The 19412-nt window shown below is 38.3% G+C and overlaps 1 protein-coding gene across 8 annotated transcripts in view; it reads right to left on the reverse strand.

Annotated features, from left to right (window-relative positions):
• Positions 1-19412, reverse strand: part of MARK3 (microtubule affinity regulating kinase 3) — a 60374-nt gene that overhangs the window by 15959 nt on the left and 25003 nt on the right. For all 8 annotated transcript variants that reach the window (XM_057365730.1, XM_057365729.1, XM_057365731.1 and 5 more), the window contains exons 4-13: positions 18429-18477; positions 17675-17740; positions 15174-15244; positions 9957-10013; positions 8813-9049; positions 8587-8706; positions 7789-7888; positions 7419-7531; positions 6496-6649; positions 4897-5114 (exon numbers count right to left, since the gene is read on the reverse strand). In XM_057365730.1, coding sequence (XP_057221713.1) covers positions 4897-5114; positions 6496-6649; positions 7419-7531; positions 7789-7888; positions 8587-8706; positions 8813-9049; positions 9957-10013; positions 15174-15244; positions 17675-17740; positions 18429-18477 — 1185 coding nt within the window. The remainder of the gene's footprint in view (positions 1-4896; positions 5115-6495; positions 6650-7418; positions 7532-7788; positions 7889-8586; positions 8707-8812; positions 9050-9956; positions 10014-15173; positions 15245-17674; positions 17741-18428; positions 18478-19412) is intronic.

A 19412-nucleotide genomic window follows, 5' to 3' on the forward strand; every position in this document is an offset into this window, starting at 1 on the left:
GATAGGAAAAGCAAAGACTTAACAAACAAAWGTGGTAAAATTCAGTGGGAAGGTAAACATGGACTTTTAAGTATCAAGATGCTATGAAACACTAGACAAGTTTTTAAAACAGGGAAGAGTAAGAGACAAATTGCAGAGAATTTTAGTGYGACATTTTAAAAAATACACATTAAAATACAAGCATAATACACTGAGGASAAGAGAACCAGGGGAACTTAAACTACAGACCTTACTTTAGAGGGGAGAAAAGAAATAGAATTACTTTGCCTCTGTCTTTACAGAGAAAGAGGGTGGAGATATGCCCAAGTTGGCGGTCAATTTTCCAGGAACGACTGAGAAGCTATAGGTAATTCACAGATAACAGAATTATAAAGAGTTAGATGCAATTACTGTAGGAAAAGCATGGTGGTCCAGACAAACATGCACCCCCAGGTCGTAGAGGAAGTAAAAGCTGGCAAGCCTTTGTATTTTTTCTCCCCACCCCAAGAACAAAACACAGGAAACTGCATATGGTTGGAAAAGTGGAAAAAAAAAAAACCTTAAAAAGTTTTCTTTAAAGAAAAGGATCACGGGGCAAAGCAGGAAGCAAAAAAAGGCTATTAACTTCAAACATCACTTCTGGGAAAGTCTTGGAGGAGGCCAGCTCAAGGGAATGATTGGTCAGCAYCTGGATAAGCACGTTGAGTAAGGAGGGCCACTAAGAATCAGGCAGGGGACTTCATGCTCAACTAACCTTTTGGAGTTCTTTGGAGAATTATGCTATGACAGACAAGGGAAACTCAGCGGATTTAAAAAATATCGTTAAGAAAAGGTTTCGCATAAACGGTCACAGGAGAGAGTCATGGCAAGAAGGATTAAAAACAAAAAACAAAGGAAAAACTAGTTCAAGCACAAAAGCAGAGTAGCCAAACCTTTTTTGATTCCGAACCTGAAATAAAACTGTTAAAGTGGAGTATTCTTGATAATTAGCAAAAGCTCCTCCAGTGCCCTAAAGCAAAATATCTGCTATCTAGGGAGTCTCAAGCAACACATTCCCTGAGCTACATATTCAACAATAAGACCATCTTGTCCAAGAAACTGCTGACCTGTTGGTTACACAACTTTTTACGCAAATGTACAAATTAAAATGCAACAGYGAAGTGCACAACCTCCTGGTGTTAAAAAGTGCAAAGACTACCGAGAGTACTTTAGATCAGTAGAACAATTAATTAAATTCTAAGATGCATGCAGCTGTCTGAAGGGTTCTAAAGCATTCTTCACTGGATATCCCTTAGGGATAGGCATATGCCAAGCACCAACAGAAGTCTTCCTGGCCCTTTCCTTGTACTTCACTCCTTACACATCCCTTGCCTTCATATGTTCACTTACTTAAAAAAAAACCACACCACTGATTTTACCTTCCTCGGACATTTGTCACCACGCAAGCTCTCCTCTCTTTACTAAGTTTTCCAGCAACGAAAGCAGTGTAYCTAAGGTGAGGTTTTGTTTATATACACTTGGGAGGTCACACTGTGTAGGGCACTTTGTAAAGGCCTCACAAACCAATGGTACAGGTRAGTACTGCTTAGTGGTATTTGCAGATCCGGTTTGTTCTGTGTTCTGACCATACTAGAGGATGAAGCACCTAAAATATCCTACAATGGTCTTCTGGTGGGAAATAAGCACAATAACCAGTGGCTTCCTTCTTCCCACCTGCTCCTTTGAACATGAAATACTGGTTTCCCTTGAGAAGACAGTACATAACATTACAATGTACTATCATGTTGCACATCTGGAAAGACAAGATGGCAATCTCTGTTCTGGAGAAGACTTTTAAGACTATGTACTTTCAGGTTTAGGAGGGGACAAGTTTTGAGATTCGTATCTGACATTAGAAGACTGCAAGGACACACTTTTCCAGCTCATTTTGAAATGCAAAGATGRAAGCTTTAGTATACATTTTCCTCCTGTTTGGGTCAGATTTCAGAGATCAGAAAAGATTTAAGCATTTCAAGGTTTCAAATTTCAGTTTTAGCAAGAACAGTCCTGGTACTGGGGCCTTTACACTTTCTAGTGTATGACCTTYCACGATTCATCAAGGAAGCCCTTCAGCTGTGACTTTTTTGTTCAGTGAATCTACAGACTGTTAATCTCTGACCATGACTAAACAGCACAGGTGCACAGCACTGCAAACTGGYGTCAACAGCACCCCACTCACTCCCTGATGACTCCCTAGGGTCAGGGTCAGCTGCCTCAGTTCATCCTCATGGTATCGTCCGCCTTCTTTGCAGGAGGAGCTGACACAGCAAAAGCACATGTTGAGACTTGTGAGCACATGCACAGGGTCCAATCACAGTGCAAAGGATGAATCCGTGGTACAGAGCTCTCCTCTCTTCCTAGAGAAAGCCTTTTGTGCACTGCTCAGGCAGGCTGTTTTCCCATTAAGAGACACCAAAGYAAGGACTGATGAATAACTTTCAAGAAGCCCCGCTTCTGACTTACAATAGTGAACCAAGCTATTTACTTAAGAGCACTAGTATGGTATTTGGTCCTGGATGATTTTCCAAATGTACCACCTATTCTCCTCTTCCAGTTTTCTTAAAGCTATTCTAAGGGTTCTGGACAGCTTTATTACAACATTGAGGAAAAATCCRAAGCTCTAAGAAATAAGCAAGGAATTATTAAAATACAGAGTTACCAGTACCTGCAAAATATCCAATGCATGCAGCAGGTTTTTATTATTAATTTGGTATTTGCCCRAAAAGCTTGAAGATTTTTGATGCGTACTCGTTCAGCTTGCAGAACTATTTGGTTTACAAGAGTTTAAACACTCTGTCAACTTTAGAAGTACAGCTTGGAGGTCCTCACTCCAGTCCCAGACTTAGCTATCTGCTCTACAAGCACAACTCTTATCCTTAAGGGCAGGCTTATAAKCTTTGTTAGTTAATAAGAGTAGCACACAACTGACTAAGGGTCTCCAGCAAGGACTAGTTCTGCTGCTTTTGCTGTCCTGTCAAAATAATAATTGTTTTTGTAGAGTATTTTTCCACCACTTCAATGTTTTTTCCTTGTATTACAGGTTTAGGACTTCAGTGCTCAGTAGAATAGAAACTCTCTTCACCTCAAACTGCTTTCAACCTCAGGACAATGTGGTAACTCAAATAATTCTTTTCATTCTAGATGCATGCCAACACTGTAAGAAATAGAATTCCCTAAACAGTTGAAGGAAATGTGTAAAAAGTCAGTGCTTCCCTTCATTCCCAACAACCAGAAAGCCAAAGACTCATCTTCAGCAGGGTGAAAGAAGGTAAATAAAAAAAAAGAGTTTGCACTGTCTGGTGTGAAGAGCTATAAAGAGAGACAATTTTAAGTGCTAATTATTGAGTGACAACATAAGTCTGATTTCATGTTCACCACCTGGTATCACTGCTTGTAAAGGATCAGCTGGAACAGTTGCACACTGAGTCAGGGAAGTATCCTATGGTTATGAGCTGAAATTTTATTTCAGGTACAGTAGTAAGAAATTTAGAATAAGCCTACTTGAATAAATCTCCAGTATTTGGGAGTGGCTTARAATAGCAGATGAAAAGGTACTGATTGTAAAGTATGTCATAACTGTGACACACATCTTTTGAGTAAGGCACCAAGTAGAGTCCAAYGTAGGACAAAATTAATTTGATTATCCTACCTTTTTGAGATTCAATAGCTAAGGACTCTCATGGAAGAAAAAAMCAAATCTGAATGGTTTCTGGGCTGATCAAGAACAAAGGGAAAGTGTGGGGGACCACAAAAATAAAAATGTGTTCCCRAAAATCCTGAGTTTATGAATAACATTTATGAGCAAGAGCTGCTACAGTASATGTGTTTTTCCAAGGAAACCCATGGGCTCATATCCTCAAGCCAAGTCACTATTGCCACTGAGCCCACTGACAGTACACGGCCAATAACATAAAACCAGTTTCATTTCACTTCTTTTGCTTCAGTCTGTCAAAAAGCTGCAGCTCAGGAAATTCTGTTCTCATTTGTTGTAAGTAGTAGTGCTGAGTATTATGACCAAATAAATGAAACAGCTTTGGGGATAAGCTAAAAAAAAAAAAAAACACTCTGCAAGTTGAATAAAGGACTAAGAATTTTTTTCTTCTGAAAAGAAGGAAGCTCTTCAATACAAAATCCCCAAGTTTTAGAAATTAAATGTTACAAGACTGRAGCATTATTATGTGAAAACAGACTTCCAACTTTGCCTTTGTGGGAGGGACCACAGAGAACACAAGTTAAAGCCAAAATGAACAAAGGACTTTCTTTCTTTTGGCAGATTGCCTACTGCTAAACCATGTATATTCACTACTTTTGCTCCTTTTGTATGTTTTTCTTGTTGTTGTTGTGGTTTAGAGGCAGGTGGGGGAAGCCCACAAGGACAAAAGCCAGGCACACAGCTTTTGAATACAGGCTGAAATCCAMCTTTGAAGAGTTTTTAGAACTACATTTCTTTGATCATCTTAACAACATAACTATGACTTAAAATAGTGTGTTTGAGGACAAAGATTAGGTGGCTCCTTACACACGTGAAACTATAAAAGAGGATAATATAAATAGAGATTTCATTCTTTTGTGCAGAGGCCACGGAGTTGGTGATATCAGGAGTAACATAACTACCTTTTCTTTTTGTTTTACTTTTCTTTATACCCAAATTATGTCTGTTTACTAAGAGCTACTAATGCTAATTACGAATACTGACTACTTCAATACAATTAAAAAGTAACTTGAGTAGCCGACATCACAAGGAGAAAAATACCTACAACATTTACTCTTGATAAATGAAAAGTAAAATCAGCACCACTGATAAATCACAGGTTTAACATTTTTTTTACACTTCAAAAAAAAAATCCATGGTTTTGGTAAATAAACATTTCTACTTACACTAGGGACAGCCGAACTTTTCTTACGTTCAGGAATATCAGCCTTATTGGGATTGCTGGCATTTCCAAGCATTGGGCTAGCTGGTGCAATTCCTCTTCCTGCAACAGCACTACTGCTGGATTTTCTTGACTGAATTCCTTCCTCTTTGAGGTCACTGTCTGTAGTACTAGTCTGGCTTCTTTTGGGATATGCCACTACTGAGGGGATGGATGGTCCAGCTTAAATAAACAAAAGAAACAGGAAAAGGATTTTTCTTCTCAGAAGTGACTATTTTTCATCACAATGAAAATGTATTCACCAAGACAGTTAACACTGGGAATCAGGGTTGCAAAAAGGTAATTAAATTATTGAAACAGATGTATTTCAGGAGACAGTAAAATATTGTCAAAAACAATTCAAGGTGAAGATACTATCTGATTTCCATGAAAGTTTCATGAATTTCATGGAGGTTTCTAGTTTGGCTTGCTAGAAAAAACCCTTTAGAGTCATCTTAAAGACACTGATTCATTCAAACCAAACTGCCCTCATTAGCACAGTGCTGGCACACACTGGTCAAGCCAATTTCTGCCAGAAGTGGCAGTRGTTCACCACGAGCCTCCCCACAAACAACTGCTCCAGATACCTGAGAATGAGGARGCCCCTTCAAGTGTCCAAAGCTCCCTCTTGCTTTAACAGGTTCCCGCACACTGGGAAAAGCCTTTGGGTGTGTCAGGATTGTGTTTTCTGATATCTCAATTACACCTCTGGAGAGGTTACTTCAAGTTACATCAACTTCAGTTAGGTTTTTTTAATAAGAATGAATAAAAACATGTATGTATATACACAGACATAGAAATTACATATAAATACATAAACATATAAATATATATATAGCTAAAACATGCTATAACAGTATCAAAAATCCCAGTAACTGGCCCCCCAGAAGACTCACCAAGGAAAGCAACCTCTGAATGCACTTGAGGTATTTCAGTATAGCCTAAACTGGGATTCCTTTCATGAGTTAAGTGTCTGAGAAGGAGGATGTTTAAGACATTTAGAAAATCCTAATCTACTATACTGCACTCTCATTATGCAGAAGAGTTGTAAGTTTGTCAGTCATTGTTCTTTAGAAATTGAATTCCTGCAGGACAACCAAGTGACACTACCCTCAGGAAACAGGAAACCAGAAATATTGGCAAACTGACATTTCTTCAAGTTTTAGACACAAGTTGACCTACTAGTGTCAAAAGAAAACAAAAGCTGAACAGACACAAGAGCATGGGGGAGGAGTGCTGTGCTTTTCATGAAAAAGGGGGTTGCAACATTCTCTTCAATTTGTGTAACAAGACTTTGCCAGCACAGTCAGGAATGTAAGGGACAACAGAAGGCAAAACAAGAGAATTAAGTTGGTGTAGTCAGCATTCCTCTAAAAGCCCTTTTGAAGGCTTTYTAACAAACCCAATTAAAAATATCAGTTATTCACTAAAATATTTAACCACCATGCTGCACACTACACTGTTGAGATCCTCCTTACACTTGGGGGATGGAGACAAATCCAGAAACCGAATCCAGAACTGGAAGCCACTGTACTCTGCAACACTGAAAATGAGAAATGCTCACCGTGATCACTGTACCGCCGCTGTTTCTGGCTAGAAGATATGCTTCTCTGAACTTTGTGATGAGGAGATTGTCCAGTGCTATTATTAAGATCACTACTTGGCCTAACTTTGGCAAGTGAAAGATTGCTGCTGGAGCTTGAATCACTTGCATCCAACTACAATACAAATGAGAGTATTAAAACAAGGAGTTCAGACAAAACAAATGAAAACACCCACTACATTATGGGAGCAGAAGCAGGAAGGTGGAAGATGGCTCTGCTACATGGGAAATTAGTGATGGCATGGGCAGTTGCTTAGAGGTCCCACCTTCTTTTGAGTTGTTGTACAACTGTCTTAGGTAATACTCAGTGGAATTTGCAGCTCCTCAAAGGATAATCAGTAAAGAAAATCCATTTGTCCTTTCAGAACTCTCCCTTCAGAGTTCTCCAAGATTTTAACAGGAAGAGAGGATACACTTTGTAGAGGCCACCACACCAACTCCTCCAGCAAAGGAACCAAGAGCAGTTGACTGATGTTGAGCCCTCTCAGCATCATATGGAAAAGTAATCTACAATGCAAGAACTTTTTCAGGTTGGTCAGTCCTGCTCCTTGGTTTGTTTTTTTTTAATAGTTACAGCCGGCACATTCACTCTTGAGCTCCTAGACTAGACAGGACAGTACCAGCATACAAATTCTTCAGAGGAGTAACTGCTGAGCAAACAGGGCAGTTCTGGAGAGCCTACAGGCAAGAGTTTATTGGCTCAAAACCAGATGAGAACAATCTGCATCGTTTGCACTGCTGATGACTAGAACAACATGACTTTAAGTGCAATGGATTTTTGTGCAAGAATGCCATGCCTATATTAACTRACTTAATTTTTGCTTCTAACTTCGCTCAGGACACTTTCTGATTTGCTTCTTTGCAGTTTTAGGAATGGTACTTACCTCTGATGACTTCCTTCCTAGGAGTAAGTATGTAGCTGTGATTTCATCATACTTCATTTTACTAAGGGATTCTTGAATTTCTTCTTGAGAATATCCCATTCCTACCATGATATCTAAAACCAAACAGACATTCTGTAAGTAACAGAAACTCAGATGTTCAGGCTGGCAGAGTGTTCAAGAGAAAGGATGGAACATTTAAAGATTTAAAACAGAATTATTAATTTTGAGAACATAAACCTGATCAAGTGTGAGTTTTAAAAGATTAGTTACTTTTTTCAAATGGCAAACAAATACACAGTGGTGGTGGAAAAAAAACCCAACTCTCCCACAGCATGCAAACAGTATCATGTTCTGGAAAGAACTCTATTACCTATTCTTTTCTGGTCCGAGATGTCTAGTTCTGGTTCAACAAATGGTTTAAGTTCATCCTCCTCATGCCCTGCATTGATCCACCTGTCCTTCATAATTTGCTATGAAAAAGTAAAGTTTTGTTAGTAAAGTACACTTACCAGCAAAGAAAATAAGCTGTGGGAAGAACAACTTCTTTATATAATAAACACTAAGGTCTTCACTAGTTTTTATTTTCCAGAACATTCCCAGCACCTATTCTGTTTTGCTTTGTTCCAGTGAGCAGAATCAACTATGCACATCAAGGCAAGCTGCTCCCCAGTCAGCTGTTATTCCAGCTCACAGCTGAGAGCCAAAAGCCTGCAATGCAGACCAGGAGCAGTGTGACAACTTCAACATGTGCTGGAATTCCAAGCTCTGCTAACAGAAGGCCATGGAAGGCATGTTTCAGCTTTTTCTCTTCCATGAGGGTAAAAAAGGMAGGCAAAAGGTAACCACAGCAGACATTACATCCAGTTCACAACTGAACATGTGGAAAACAATGTGACTGATCATCCATTAATGCAGGAATCCACCAACTAACCACGAAGAAAAATTATATGACATAGAAAGTGTAGTGACACATTGATTTTGAAAGTAACTGGAGTTACGTGTGTTATAACCCCAGCAAACAATCTCTTAAAAAAAGATACTGTGCTTTCATCAAATATCCTATCTCCAGAACCCACTCCAAATACAAATAAGAGYGGTATGGCAATAATATGTTACAGCTCAAAAAGGCAGTTTATAGCTTTCTGATGCACCTTATTTGTGTCATTACCTCTAGAGTGCCTCTTTTTGTTGGGTTTAGCACCAGGAAACGTTTGAGGAGGTTTTCACAGTCTGTGGACATGTAGAAAGGAATCCTGTATTTTCCCCTTAGCACTCTTTCTCTAAGTTCCTTGGTAAGAGAATAATAACAGACAGAAAGTTGTAAGCATCAAGTCACTTAAAATATTAGATAAAATCTTAGATAAACATAGACAACACATTCTACAAAAAGCTACCTTTAAGTTCTGTCCATCGAAGGGAAGAGATCCACTCACAAGAGTATAAAGAATAACACCTAAACTCCAAACATCTACTTCAGGTCCATCATATTTCTTCCCTTGAAAGAGCTCTGGAGCAGCATATGGTGGGCTGCCACAAAAGGTGTCCAGTTTATTTCCGACTGTAAACTCATTGCTAAAACCAAAGTCAGCTATTTTAATGTTCATATCTGCATCAAGCAATAGATTTTCAGCCTGGAAGAGAAAGAATGGTTTGGAAGATGAATAAAATACTTGATTTAGAATGCTATTGTTGCTTTTACTCAATCTTAAAAGGYAGGAAGCTGAAATACCTGTTAACATTCCCTTCCTGGCAAGGTCKTTAGGTGTGCTTAATCTATCATTAGCATATCCTGTTTTGAAAAATCTCTGTTCAATGGCTCCAGAYTATGGGAGCTGTTATATTACCKGGAAACTKTTTACCATCTATTTGTTTYCTTCACAGAAATTTGATCTTACATTTTGATCTATTCAGATGAAAACAAGATATAGTCTCACTATCCATACTTGACAGCAGGGGGTATTCTTGCAGTAGTTTGGTAATAAACATAACCTTTAAACTGTTTTCAAGTGTTCTTTTTGGGTGGTGGTGGTGCTGTTTTTTAAGTTACAAAGCTATGTCAAGTCTAACAAATTAAGTAGCAATATTATTAATATAAAAGGCACAGTTTAAAGAAGAGATATGATYTTTCAGGCCAAGATACAAAGAAGCCATACTTCAGTTTCATTATCACTACTGGTAATTCATTCTGTTGGACACCACCTCTGGTCATATCTCTATCAAACTACCTCTTTTTAAAAAAAAGAAACAAAAAGATTTTTCAGCTATYTCTGACCTATATCATATCTGAATGTGACCACCGGGTGAGAATCATCTTTCAGCAGCCATTAAATGTCTGTATCTAAAAGCCTTATAAATCCTCTTCCTTTTATTTAAATTGGTTCTAAGTGGCAAATATTGCTCAAAACTTGCTTTAACATATGTAGAGAAATAAATAAATCAGAAAGCTCAGTATAAACTCTTATTTTATACACAATAAAGATCACACCCACAGGTACAGAAGCTGACACACATAAACTGCACACACTTTTTCCTACTCACCTTGAGATCTCTATGAACAATATGTTTTTGATGGCAATACTGCACTGCAGATACTATCTGGATAGAAAACAAGCCAAATTATGTAAGTGACAAATCAAAGAAGCAGGAACTTTAATCAAAGATTTCAACATTTATTATTTAAATTGACGTGGAGTTATCCAGTCAGAGCTACACAACCAACCACTACAGTGACCAGTATATTTGGGAWAAAGCTGCTGAATAACTTCGATGTTATTTGATCTATTTGGTTTCTCCTATACTTGAACGAGGATTTTGTTTTTCCTGTGTGGCTAATTATAGACCAGTAGAASCAATGACTTTCAGAAAGGTTACTGAAGTGTTTCCATTCCAATACTGTATACAGCTATGAAAGCTTTCCCCCTAGACTGAGGTTTTCCAGGCCCTCTCCAGAGGTGATTTTTCATGCCATGCCAGAGAGAAAAGAGTAAGAAATGGGCTCTAATTACTTGAGAAACTACTGGGAAACAGCCTGTTTGTCAAAACTTATGCAGKGAGAAGCAACTAGGCATCTGACAGAGATCTGCTGTCGAAGTATATAAGGTTTAGTGTATTTTGTATACCATAGCAAGCTCAATGGAAAAACTCCCTTGTATCTCTCAAGTGTAATGGAATAATTTCTTCCATCATAATTTCCAAATATCATAAAGTTTTTCCTGCTTTATATAGCAAACCATATAAGCTCTTTACACAGTGCTGTCCCGACATACATTGCTTAAGAGTCATAAGAATTGCTGCAGAACTCAACACGTATGGAAAAGCTGGATAAAGCATTATTCWTGCATGACCACAAATGCTGTCAAATGCATTTTGTCACACATRCATGGTCAGAATTGAGGCAGATGTTATGATTTCTGAAAATAAGTGGAACTGTACATAAAAATAGTTGCTACATTTAAATAAATATATTTTCAGTATTCATTCATGAGTAAGAAGACCTCCCCAGCAGAAAGATGAGGTAGCATTACTGTTACAAGAAAATAACACAGGATCAGATCACCAGCTTAGTTTAAGGATCCTCCTGTAGTGGTAGGGAGCAAGGATTCTCTCCCTGAGTATTCAGAGCCTATGAAAATTCTTGGTAGGTTCTTGTAGATCAAATAACTGATGCACCAGTAAGTTTTGTACTTGAAACATAAGGACCAAAATGATCTTTATGCCCTGTATTATTGAACTGCTCACATGCAAAATGTCACCTTAGAAACCAAGCAGTCTACGGAAAGTTGCTATTTCCATTCCCTACACCTTCATTCTGGTTTTGCTTGYTCATTTACATACTGGTTCCCTCTTTCAGACTCCAAGTGCAGCTTTTTGCAGTTACTGAAACTGCCAAAGTGCTCACACACCACCATTTGCCCCTCCTTTTTGTTTCCCTTCCTTTTCTCTCTGCTACCATTACCTCAGTGCCAGTCACAAGCTCACTCTGCAGGGGCTTCCAATGCTGGCAGCATGACAAACACCTCAGGCTTTATTCAGGATTGCAGAGACACAGCACAATCCCCACTCACTCCTGAACTGCTTTATTGTGACTGCCTAAGAGCGGAAGGTGGAGCAGATGATCAATCAGTAGTTTCYTTCGGAGATGCTTTTGAACCACTCTGCATTGCAACAGGATGGCAGAGAGACTGMAGGAGTGAGTCCAATCCACACGAAGTGAAATAATGCAATGTATAGGACATTAATAATTGAAGAACAGCAGTCATAGCTGAATGAAAAATAGCACAAAGCTATTCAGCTAATTCAGTCACCAGACTGAATTCCTTGTCTTCCACCTTCCAGCACTGTTTCCATTAACAGGTCCTAACCTTGTGTGAGGAATTTTCTGACACTTGGCAGGTGAGCAGAGGAGGGGAAAAACCATCTGAGCTTTTGTTAGAAGTAACAATTGGAGCATTGAAAAACTTTCCTAAAGAGTGATTTAAAAGAAATCTATGTAAACATAGATTTTGAAGAAGCAGTTCTCTCTAGGCAGAGAAACCATTCTCTACCAGGATTAAATGACAAAAGAATAGGTAAATGACCTCTCAAGGCCCCTTCCACACTGCCAAGAGCATTCTCTTGCTTTACTGGAACACAACAATAAGATGTATTTTGTGAACTTTCTCATTTTCCAAGATCTGTCTTAACATCTACCAGCATTAAGAATTCTAAATTGCTTCAGCAGGGAAACAGTGAGAAGAAGACTGAAGGTGGCCAGATCTTATTGCTTGCAGAAAAKAGGGAGAACTAATACACATGAATTTAAGGAGACTTGCTGTTCTGCCTCAGATTTTTCTGTGGAAAAAGGATGAAACTGAACCAGTTAGAAGTCTGTAACAGGGAAGAAGAATAAGGTGACATTAAGAATGCAAAACATTCTCAAATTGAAATAAAGAACTGTATRGCATAGTTGTATTTTTAGACTTTGTACCTTCTCCTATGTTCTCTGTCAAGTGCAACCAGAATAATATGATTAYTGTCTTTTACATTCTATTTTCCTGCTAAAAACCTTACATATATGTAACAAAATGGACTAGAAAATAGTCTCATTTTATTTTTAACAAGCAAAGAAGGGAGAATTACAGAATTCTGCTCTTTGCCTGCTAGAGAGGAAGTGTCTCCTCAGACAAAACACAAGTGTTTGATACAGAAATCCCATCTACTGAAAGAAGAAGAAACATGATCTGAAAACAAGATATAATACAACCTATTGTAAGAACTAATCTCAATACCATGGCACAACTGTTTCTTCAGTTTAGAAAGAGCCACTGTCTGCTAAAACAGTTAACAAATTTAAAAAAACATACTCTTATGTCATAAGTCTCTAACAGAGAACAGCTGCACTGCATCAGATAAAAGGTCTGCAGAGTGAATTCTTTCTCCAACAATGGCCAAAATCGATATGAAGCTATTCCAGAACTACAGTAAGGTGAAATGAATAGTTTTATGACCCATGAACCCAGCAAGATCTCGTTTCCTTTGACACTGTTCCTCAGCCTGAGCTTTAGCATCCAATAAAATGCCAAGCTCTGATCAAAGTTACCTGACTTTCATCCTGCATGAATGCTCTTCTCTCTAGCAAAGCYCAATCAGCTTGTGCTACGGTTTCTCTTCTCTGCATATTTCTAAGGTTCTCTCTTTTTTTTTTTCCCAGGAACTGAGGCTTTTGAAGCTTTCAAGAACCTCCYTTCTTTGAGATCAAGGTCCTCTAAAACTGGTTAAGCTAAGCAGCCAGGAAGTCAGCTGTTGTGGGAGGACAGAGCACAGCTGTCTGCACCAGGAGACTTTCAAGAAAAAACTGAAAAGTGTATTCAAGTGCATACAAGTGAGGCCATCTGTATCTTTATAGACAGCATTTATTCTCCTGAAATATAAAAAACCTCCAACAAACCAACTCAAAAAATTTTCAAGCTGAGAGTACATAAAACCAATTCTTGATGARTCAAATACCCAGCTCAGGAGGTAACTACCTTCTAAATTCTTTTCCTCCAAATTTCTTTTTGAAAATGAAGCTAYATATATCCTGTACTACCCACATTAYCCCATAAAATTAAACACCAAGTGTACCTGTAAAACATGTTTGACCTGTTTCTGTAAGTTTTCACTTAAATGGGAGTCAAATTGTTAGGAAAAAATAGGTATTTGTTGAAGAAACATGCAATTTCAATGTAATTACTGCAAGATCTTTTTCCACATAGCTCCTGATAAAAGAATATTAGGACTCAGAGCAGACACTGTATCAGTAGAAGTTTTCAATATTCACATCTGACAGAGAACAGTCAACCCTCTCAAGTTACTCTGAAGCTCTTCAAGTGACATTACAAAGGCAACAGCCTGGGATTTAGAAGAGATGCTGAAGTGGGAATGACTATTCCACATCCCACCACTTCCACTCAAAGACAGCACAGAAGCATGAACCAGAAACCTTCAGTCACAAAGGAAAGCTCTCTACCTACCAGAATATGAAAGTGAAGGAAGCAGCTTTAAAAAGACATACAAGACTTTGTTGAAGAGTAAAGAAAAATTTTCCTTACTATCAAGCTGTATAACTTCAATAATCACAAATGACTTCTGGGTTTATGAAGTCTGCAGTTGCTTTTGCCTTGTTTTGTTTGTGTTGTGGTGGCTGTTTTGGTGTGTTTTTTTCCCCAAAAAAAAGATTTTAAAGGGTAAATAAAAGATTTAAAGAGAAAAAACAAAGGAAATCCATTAATTTAGTTCCTGAAAGTCTCATATCTTATATCAAATTTCTTTTACGTATGGCTATGCTTAAGAAGTGAAACTATCAGAGCCTCTCTTTCCAGTAGGGAAACCAAYACATTACTGCCATGATCCAGCAGTTTAAAATCCCTACACATCATTTAATAAAACACTCTTGTCCCTACTCATTATTTTCAAGTGCCATTAAGAGCATAATTTTGCTTTTATGTCATAATTTTGCTCAATGTCATGAAGAGCATTTATTATTTTTCATAACATTACCTAGGTTATCCAAGTGACCAAAGGGAAWAAGCATTTACAAATGCCTGCACAAGAGCAGAGAACAAGGGTATCAGACCGGTCAGATCTGAAACTCTAGAAGATGCAGAGAAGACATTTGGATTTAAATTAGTTATGCAAAAATATCTGGGAATGTTCAGTACTGTTTTACTGTAGAATGGAAATGCTTTTTACAGATCAATGAAATTCCAACATCTTGGCAGGGCTACCCTATCCATCATAAAGAAAGCTAAACTAACAAGTCTAGAAACTACTTTTCTGTGACTTTTTGAAACGACTATTAAACAGTCYCTTCTCATGTAAGCATATGGATGTGAATGGATCCCTATTACATGACTGTCTGCATTTTGAAACTGGCTTGTTTGTAGCCTGTTACTCTTGAACAACTTCCAAAATGTTACAGACCTGCTGAGCTAAGGACATATAAAAGTAACCCAGAGGAAATGCATTTTGGAATGAATACACTTCCAAACCAAGCAGAMTCTGTGTTCTGGCACTCCTGGACATCCTGGCACTCAGCACTAAGGAAGCCAGCACCAGAACAGACTACTGACTCCTTCAAAGTACTACTGTGACCTAAGTTTTTCCTTACTCAGAGCTACAAGCCCACAGCCTGCTGAACACTGCTGTAAGTCAAATGCAAAGGACAGCTGTTTTACTCTTTTCAGCATTAAAAACAGGGGTGGGGGGAAAGCTGACGTATTGGAATGTKATACATACCTGTCTAAATTTAGCTCTAGCCTCCTTTTCCTTCATTCTTCCATGTGCAACCAGATAGTCAAACACCTCCCCTACAATTCAATAACGAGATACATTAATGCCAATTTCAGAACGTAGAGATTCCTCTCCAGCAGTTGCCCACAGCAGCTTCACTGGAATGACTGTACTTTGAGTTTATGATTACAGGACAGCTCAAAAGAACAAGGCACAACTGCTGTGCAATTTACTACACCATCATCTCTTTTCAAGAAAATAATGAGTGACTGGATATACATAAAGGAAACCATTTCCTTCCAATTACTTAGGATAGAAACTGAGTAGCAAGACAACATGTACTCCTTCACAGACTTTCTCACAAGAGTTTCTTTTGCTTCACAAAAAAATCTTCATATATGAGAATATAAGGTACCTGTAAATACCATCATACCAACACTAGAATTTTAATTTATAWATAAAATTGTTCTGAACAAAATCAGATACCTTGGCTTTAACCTAGGCTTGGAGAAGTACCCACAAGGAGGGTCACAAGAGCATAGCAGGACGTGCTGACATAATCCCTCACACAACCATCATACCTGTAAAATACACTAAACAAGCCCACTGTTGTATGGCTGTGGATGACTAAAGATTACTGAAGACCTACTGTGTTTCAGTTTTTCCCCTCTACCAGTGTAGTAATTTCAGAACACATCAATACAGACTACAATGTTTGAACTTTAGGTGCAGACCASTGTCTCATAAAACATTGCCACATTTGTGAAAGCACGGGAGGTCTTCTTTCAATAGTCATCTATATAAAGATCTACAAACACAGAATRATAACACAGTTTCAAAAATTCCTTGCTAGTATTCAAAACCCATAACAACTTCAGAAGTGGTTCAAATATTTAAACATTCCCTACAGAGTAAGGAAACACAGATTTGTAGACAGCCACCTCACAATGGAAGAGCTGAATAACACCATATTTACTTTTTTAAAAGAAGCAACTCCACCAAATTGCAATAAAAAGGGGTCACACTACAGGAAAAGCAACAACTGAGCCATCTGAGGGAATATCAGGACTTCCTATAAAATGGTCTTACTTCCCTCTGCAGCGTATTCGTTAATACTCATCTCAGATAACTCTCTCAGCTGTATTTCACTGCTGTTTCTTAAAAAACCTGGAAGCAGCAARCCTGAACACTTCTTCACAATTCAGGGAAAAAGACACTGGAGAAAGAATTATCCCCAATTTATATGAAACGTTGCAGYTGCAGCAACAGTAACTTTCATCCTGCAGCCAGAGTTCATGTGCATCACCTCTGCCTTGGTAAAGGGGAAATAGGGGAAACTGACACCTGCCACTGTAATTACCAGCCATTCCTGTGCTGCCCAGCATGGCACATCAAAAGCTACTGCTCTTGGCCTTTTATTTCAGTACAGTATTTATATCTTTCTTATCACCCTATGAAAGGYTCTCACTCCTTTAGAGAACCACTGGCCTTTCCACCTCCTAGAAGCCAATCACTAGATGGCAATAGGACTTCACTTTTAAGTCTAATACCATCAAATAGTACAGAGATGTCTCCCCAAACACCTGTACTAGTCAACATTTTAATGGTATAATACCCACTCTGTTCCTGATTAGCTAAATCTTGGCTGAGCATTTAGGAACCTGCTGGAAGAAAACAGGCAGGTAGAGAATCTTGCTCTACTTGGAGCAATTGACTAAACTTCACATAATCCAATGTCAGAATCAGAATTCAAGGCTGATTTTCTCGGGAAAGAAGTTTATCAACCTTCCTAAAACTGAAGAAAAACCTCAACTGTTTGAGATTCCCAGATGCTGATGCTAAAGGGTCACACTGACAAGCTGAGTGCTATTAGGTTCTAGCCAGCAAGGAGTAACTTAAGCCTGAATACCTTAATTCTGGCTGTGGTGAAAATATCTGACACTGCATGGTGTGCCCTTTTCCATCCCCTCTACAATCAGGAAAAGCATTTAAAGTTCCTCCTAAAATGGCATAAGGCTAAGCCTAACAATTCTTSACAGTAGAAGGCCTATGATTAAGATATGAAAGATGTCATCAACATCTAAAAACAGAAGTTGCAGTGCCCATGCTTTTGTTAAAGAAACACAGAAATGTTTCATCTGAACATGTTTTTACAAAATATCTTACACAAAACAGGACACCAGATGTAGGGGAACTCAATACAATMAATTGAGAAGATTAGTATTTGATATGGGCAGGAATGTACAGTGGCTAAGAAAAGATTCTCAATTAATTTGAGTTGGGAAAACAAAGCAAATATTACTAAGTTGTAGTAGGTTTTACAAGTTACATTCACTATTTAAGTTGACCAAACAAGTCCCAGTGAATATTAAAGATTTTGTTTAACATTTTACACTACTTTGACATAAATATTTGCTGAAAAAGCAAGCAAAACTTTCAAGAAAAGAAGTGCTTCCTCTCACTCAGCAATTTGCTTTCGTGTGTCACTGCAGTAGAGAGGTACTTACCCCCACTTGCATATTCCATTATTAAATAGAGAGTTTTTTCAGTTTCAATGACTTCAAATAGCTTCACTAGAAAAGAAAGACATTTAGTCATCAGTTAACTAGCTGGAGAAGTATTATGTTAAACCCCCAGAGAAATCTGTCTGAGAAAAATACCCAAACTATTTGCTTGCCACTTGATARTATCAGACTATTCACTMTGAAGAAGCTTTTTCTGTTGAACATTCCTACATAGAGAATACTGTAACACATTTGGTCAACTCATACAGAACAATATTTTGCTTCTGTTAYATAGGAACATAATTAAGCACAACYTGCACAGATTTGAACATCAGCCATAACCACTGTTGTGTTTTGAACTGACACAAGTGTTGACAAACCAGTGATCAGTCAGACTGTTGACAGTCCCACAGCAATACCACATCATTTAAATGTAAARACTTGAAAAAACTCTTGACCACTTCTTGGTTTTGGTGTATATGCTAATTTTTAGTGAGAGCCTGAATTCAGTCAAAAATCAATACTATAYTCAAAAAGGACAAAATTATCAGTTACCTATGCAAACATCAGTTCCGTGCAAGGGGATCAAAATGTTTATAGTCTATTATTTCTTTTCAAACACACAGTTCTGAAATACTATTTACTACTGCTATCTTACTGTAAATTCACACTCTAGTGCAAAATAATCTTTTGAACTCATACCACAACAATCTTAGCAGTGGACAGAAATGGCAATTATGTGAAAGAAACAAGGTACCTATATTTGGATGATTTAAGATCTTCATTATTCTTACTTCTCTAAAGAGCTGAAATAAACATAAAACATGAAATAAGTTAATTAAATCACTAACAAATGGTCATTCTTTGTAAAGACTAATGATTTTGATATAGTTACTTAAACACAAAAGGCAAACATTATTACCATTTCAATCACATTCATGAAATAAGTACTTACTGAAGGGAAAAGTTAAATGCCTGCTTAACACACCTCCCAAACAAATCAACCCTAAAAAAATCTGAAAACACCCATGAAGGACTCCAGACAGCTGTGGAAAAAAGTGACCTTAGCCCTGTGGTTTGTAGATTTTCAAGAAGACCATTGTGAGCCCACGCAGCTTCCTRCTGACCAGTGCATCTCACACAACTTCCATTCCCTTCACAGAAAGTACAGTTCCAAAATTTTATGAATCCCCACCAGAACACCTTTAGAAGACCCCGGTGAATTCAGCATTCTTTAGTACTTTGCTGAAGCCCAGGAATTACTGTGCTACAACAGCAGCTCACAGGTGAAAAACCAGCTGCTTCAATTGTGCAAAAAATCATGTTATCCAACTACACTAGCAAGTAGCAAGTTCTAAGGAGAGATGGGAAGACAAGGCCACCCCTCAGCCCTTCAGAATGATTCCTGCAAGGCAACTGAGACACAGCAGCATCCAGTGCTGGCTCTGCCAGCACAGCTCCACTGACTCACTGCCAGACACAGCCCCAAGCCTGCCCAGCAGYGCAACATGTTGAAAGTACTTGCCAAAATTAATAGGGCAGAACACAAACGGTGTTTTCCTGACCCCATGATGCTGCTTCTCTTTATGCAAGCACTGGTGTTAACCCTGACTGACACACAAGGTCCAGGAAATAATTTAAAAGAAAAATCTCACAAAACACACAACACCCCCATATGAAAGCACTCCATCTCTAGCTCACCCCAGCAGGATGGTGGTGAGGGACAACTGCCCATTTCAAG

Source organism: Malurus melanocephalus, unplaced genomic scaffold (assembly GCF_030028575.1).
Source record: "Malurus melanocephalus ecotype Western Australia unplaced genomic scaffold, MMel_1.1 scaffold_57, whole genome shotgun sequence".
Classification (NCBI taxonomy): domain Eukaryota; kingdom Metazoa; phylum Chordata; class Aves; order Passeriformes; family Maluridae; genus Malurus; species Malurus melanocephalus.